Source organism: Arachis ipaensis, chromosome B03, assembly GCF_000816755.2.
Source record: "Arachis ipaensis cultivar K30076 chromosome B03, Araip1.1, whole genome shotgun sequence".
In the NCBI taxonomy this organism is placed as follows: Eukaryota; Viridiplantae; Streptophyta; class Magnoliopsida; order Fabales; family Fabaceae; genus Arachis; species Arachis ipaensis.
Window position 1 is genome coordinate 21,796,101 of NC_029787.2, and position 5,287 is coordinate 21,801,387.

Here is a 5,287-nt window from a genome sequence, read left to right on the forward strand (position 1 = left end):
AATCGGATAATTTCAATAGTTATCAACTACATCTAATAGAATGACTAAAAAGTGAGAACTACGAGAAGTTAAACCTAGGTTCAAAATGCTAAAATAAAGAAAAGAAAACAGTGGATATATGATTAGAGAAAAATGTATAATAATGGCAAAATATACTAAAACTGGATTTTTTCTCCAACTAATAAAAGTGAGGTGTTAATTCCTCATGAATTCATTTTAAAAAAATATATTTATTATAATTATATTACAATTAACATTTAACGAATAATGCATGATTATACTAATTTAGAGAAATATTTTTATTATAATTATATAAAATCAATATTTAATACATTATCAACTTATAAAAATGAGGTGTCAATTCCTCATGAATTTATTTTTCCTCCAAAATGAAAGCACTATTCTCTCTTCTAAATTTATTTTAGAAGAATATCTTTATTATAATTATATTACAATATTACAATTAGCATTTAATGAATAATGCAGAATTATAATAATTTAGAAAAATAAAATAAAGTCCAATAATTTATCTTCCGACTGCACACGTGTGTAGAATAACTTTTAAGAAAGAGTCATGTATAGTAAATACGGTTGATAATTGTAAAACTGTATACTAACATTGATATAATATTATTTCAGGTATATGTTTTGCAAGCATCAAATAAAAGTGTTGAGTTGTTTTTTAATAGATTTAAATTATTTATTGTTTATTAAAAAATTTTGTGCATTAGAATTCTCTAATAATTTATTATTTATTTTGAGCTAATTTTGATATATTCTTACTTGACAGTAAAACAACATATAAAAATTTGTTGATGAGTCTAAGTATTATTAAATTATTTATGGTCATATTGAGTATATATGTTTGATTTATTGAAGAAAATAGATTACTAAAACCAATTAATAACTATTTTAGAGTTAATATATTTAACAATAGATTAAGAAAAAACACATAATACATAACATAATATATTTCTTATTATACACTAATTTTGGGTAAAGTATTTTATAACAATACTTTCTTCATTCGCAAAATTATACGCGTATAATATTCGGTGATAATTTTAATACAAATAAAAAATGTTATGAATAAAATTGAATCAAATTAAGTGTTAGAAATATTTTTAAAAAAATCATAAAGGTTAAAAACAATAAACATATTTTACTGATTTAACCTCTCTTATAAACTTTACATTTATCTCTCTTGTTAGACTGATGTAAAGTAAACATAATAAATCAAAATATGTCTTATGATATCACCGAATTTCAAAAAAGATCAAAGTAATATACACTTACAATTAGTGAAATGATCCTCAAGAAAACTCATCTGCCCTCACATTGAGTTGTGAAAGAACATTGAGATATATCTTCAATGGTGGGGTGAACCCCACTATATCCATCAGCAGCGGAATTTATTTTATCAACTAAGCTTATTTCCAAACTCTCACCCTCCAAAACCTTCACAACTTGCCTCATACTTGGCCTAACTTGAGGATCATAATGTGTGCACAACAAACCAAGATGAAGAACTCTCTCAACTTCATCAATGCTATAATCTTCATCACCCCTCATTTTCAATCTTTCATCAAGAGCACAACACAACTCTCCTCTCTCCATTAGCCTCCACACCCAACCAACCAATGCTGGCTTATTCTCTTCTATAGGCCTTCTCCCACACACAACCTCTAGAACCAACACGCCGAAGCTGAACACATCAGTTTGCGTCGAGGCTCTCCCGGTTCTTAGCAGTTCCGGTGCCATGTAGCCAACCGTTCCGATCACTCGAGAGGTGTTAGGTATCTGCTCATGATGATGCATCCGGGCGAGTCCAAAATCCCCCAACCTTGCATTCATATCCTTGTCAAGTAACACATTGCTTGCTTTTATGTCCCTATGCAACACCTTAACTTCCCAACTCTCATGCAAATACAATATCCCCATAGCCACATCCTTCAGCACCTTCATTCTGTTTTTCCAATGGAAAATTGAGTTCTCATCAGAATCAAATATTATCTTGTCCAAACTTCCATTATCCATATAATCATAAATTAGGATCAAGCTTCCTCTCTCTTTCTTACACCAACCCCTCAATGGAACCACATTCCTATGCTTCAATCTTCCTAAGCTTGAAATCTCAGATAAAAACTCCCTCATACCATATTCACTGTCATAAGGGATTCTTTTCACTGCTACTTCTACTCCTTGTAGAATCCCTTTATAAACTTTTCCATTCCCTCCAAACCCAATTATATTCTGTTCTGAAAATGCTTTAGTTGCAGCATAAATGTCTTCATAACTAATACGGTGTGGCCAATACTCTAATTCCCAGTCTTCAATATCTCCCTCTTCCTCCATTCTTTTGCTTCTTTTTCTTTTGAGCAAAACAACAAACACCATAGCTGCACTACCAATAACAAAGATAAAAATCCCAAAACTGATACCTGAAACAAAACCTCTTGACTTCAAAACTGGGTCTTTTGGAAGCACAAATGAAGGCAAATTCGTAGTCACCAAAGCATCGCCGATCGAAAAATTTGAGTTGCTAAAGCTCCATGCCAAAATCTTGTGACTCTCAACAAGTTGCCCTGTTGCTCCACAAAATCCCACAAACATTTCATCCAAAAAGACATCAGAAAGATTCACAAGTTCACTAATCAAAGGCCTATTAGGCCTTCTTTTCCCTGCAATAGCCATTGCTACATTAACTCTAGAATCTGAATACTCAATCCACACTTGATAGTTCTCACCATTGTTAAGCTTCAATTCCTTAAACTTTTCATCATGTTTTCCACTGACCCAAAATCCAGCATCGTGTGAGGCCAAAGAAGTAAGAGAATTCACATCCAAACCCACATGGTTATCATTGATGTCATTGAATTCTTGGTTCTTGAACACATCAAACTCAATCCCAAAAACATGGTTTTTGGGGTTACCATTGTTGGTCAAGTTGAAGAGGCCAAGGTGCTGAGCTGAGCTAACCCCGTTTGCTCCTTCAAAAGGTGAGAACAAGAACACAAAACCATGGCCAGGGAGAAGGTGCTTGAATGGTGCAATGGAGAAGATAAAGGAGGTTGAGAACGGTAAAGGGTTGGAAGAAAAGGAAGATTTTGTTGGGATCTTGGAAGGGTAGAAAGCACGGCCAATAGAGAAAGAGGCATGGTTGGTAAGGGTGAGAATTGAAGAGTGAGAGTGATCATCAATAGTGGCGTTTGCATAGAGATTTATGTTGGTGGAGTTGAAGTTGGTGTTGTAGACAAATTCTGTTGACGAAGAAACTAAGGTTATTCTCAGAAGGAAGAGATATATGAGAAGGGAAGACATTATTGTTGTTATTGTTGCAAAAGAGATCATTGAAGAAGATGTTGATTATTGATATGGTGATCAAAAGGTGTGTGCTGCGTCAAAGATTCATAATTCAATCCAAGTTGAAAATCTTTATATTTTTTGTTTTGTTTTATTTTGTTTATCTACGAGAAGGATCAAGATTCAAGACAAGGATGATGAATGATGTATATGTCTGTCTGAGGTTGTAGAAATGTAGGGTGGCGTGGTGGGACATGGTGGTGGTGATCAAAAGGTGTGTGCTACTGTGCTGTGTCAAAGCCTCATAATTCAACTCAAGTTGAACATCTGTATGATATTTTTTGTTTTGTTTCGTTTACCTCCGAGAAGGATCAATACAAGGACGATGAAATAAAATTATCTGAATCACTGTACATACATATCGTCTATTGAATGGCACGCTGTGAAAGTACATACACATTAAAAACCCAAAGTCAGGATACTCATTTGAATGTTTGATAGATGATTCTGGGGGCACCTACTTTATTTTATTTGTTTAATATGTTAAATAAATTCTATAAGCGGGGATAGCTCAGTTGGGAGAGCGTCAGACTGAAGATTTGAAAGTCGCGTGTTCGATCCACGCTCACCGCATTAATCAACTTCCAAAACGTGCTATATATTATTTGTAATCTGCATAATTAGCAAGTTCACAATACGTTTTGTTTTTAACTCATTCAAAGCTTAGGGATGATGCAGGTTGCACGGTTTTCATGCTGTTTGTATTCTTAATAGTAGCTCAAATTGCTAGTCTAGCCTTTCTTCTGCACTCTGATTTGGAATACATGTAATTCATGTTATATGGATGTCCTTGAAAAAATTCTTTATACCGTTATGATTCAATTATTTCAAATATATAACACTGATGTACAATTAAGTCCCTTTGCAATCATGCTTTGCAGATACCATGAATTTATCAAACCTAATTATAAAATATATTTTTAATTCAGCCTTATGTTTAAGAACACCAAAATAATAACAAACCACTCTAAGCAAAACCATGACAGCCTTACTTAAAAACATTTTCAACTACACAACTTCCAAATATAACAATGGTATTGTTTAAGCAAAATTAACTTCGTCTTCACCTCATCATATCTCAACTGAACAAAATTTAACATTGGCATCGTTTATCAAACAATTCACTTTGGTACACAACAATATCATCTCCCCTGAACAAAATTTAACAATGGTATCATTTATCCGCGGATTCATGCATCTTTTAGTGATTCTCATATGTACCTTATATTATCTCAAATTTGTTAGTTTACACCTTATATTATCTGATCAAAGTCATGGTAACTATGCCCATGGGAGTGCACCAGGAAAAGGTGCTGGTCCACAATATCTGAACAAAGCTTCAATTTCAGGGCACCCATTGGGATAAGGAATGGACCGGTGAAAAGGATCGCGCTTTAGTTTCTTATGATAAAGTGAACCCTTACATCCATATGGATCTCTGAGGAATTGAGTCCTCACCAGCTCCTCTCCTTTTAGAGCAGTTGCCATTGAATTTGATGTAGCAGGGGTGCCAGCATAGAAGAACCTCGAGTCCGGAAAGCCGATTGCAGATCGATGTATATGTGCGAATCTCTCTTCCTTGAAATCATAACCTACAACCTGATTCCCAAATCACTAAATCAGATTGAAACTCATAATGCAGATCACAATGGAAGGAAAAGCATGAAGTAATATCCAAAATTTCACATGTTAGTGATGAATCTCTGTTCAGACTTTGTTTATTTGTTTATGTATTTATATGAAGTATGAAACTTAGAAAGATAGTTGTATTGAATGCTGACATGCAGTGCTCTACACTCCTCTTTGATAACAATGCACACCTCATAGGCAACCAACAGCGTGATGAATAAGGAACACAATTAAATGAACAATGAAAGCTCATTATTTTTTGGCACAGAAATCACAACTGCATAACATATGATGC

General features: G+C 33.8%; 2 protein-coding genes and 1 non-coding gene across 4 annotated transcripts in view; 1 reads left to right on the top strand and 2 right to left on the bottom strand.

Moving 5' to 3' along the window:
- LOC107629855 (probable L-type lectin-domain containing receptor kinase VII.2) overlaps positions 1 to 3,689 on the bottom strand; it is an 8,174-nt gene extending 4,485 nt beyond the window's left edge. The window contains exons 1-2 of one of the 2 annotated variants that reach the window (XM_021118394.1): positions 2,748 to 3,689; positions 1,224 to 2,585 (exon numbers count right to left, since the gene is read on the bottom strand). In XM_021118394.1, the coding sequence (XP_020974053.1) occupies positions 1,324 to 2,585; positions 2,748 to 3,351 (1,866 nt within the window). In that variant the 5' untranslated portion in view covers positions 3,352 to 3,689 and the 3' untranslated portion in view covers positions 1,224 to 1,323. Of the gene's footprint in view, positions 1 to 1,223 lie in introns of those variants that run through there. The other variant, XM_016332791.2, reaches the window with a different exon arrangement.
- Positions 3,864 to 3,936, top strand: TRNAF-GAA. The gene has a single exon. It is a non-coding gene; the product is annotated as a tRNA-Phe (tRNA).
- The window catches only part of LOC107629854 (uncharacterized protein C57A10.07), a 4,662-nt gene continuing 3,759 nt past the window's right edge, over positions 4,385 to 5,287 (bottom strand). The window contains exon 3 of the mRNA XM_016332790.2: positions 4,385 to 4,962. Coding sequence (XP_016188276.1) covers positions 4,645 to 4,962 — 318 coding nt within the window. The 3' untranslated portion in view covers positions 4,385 to 4,644. The remainder of the gene's footprint in view (positions 4,963 to 5,287) is intronic.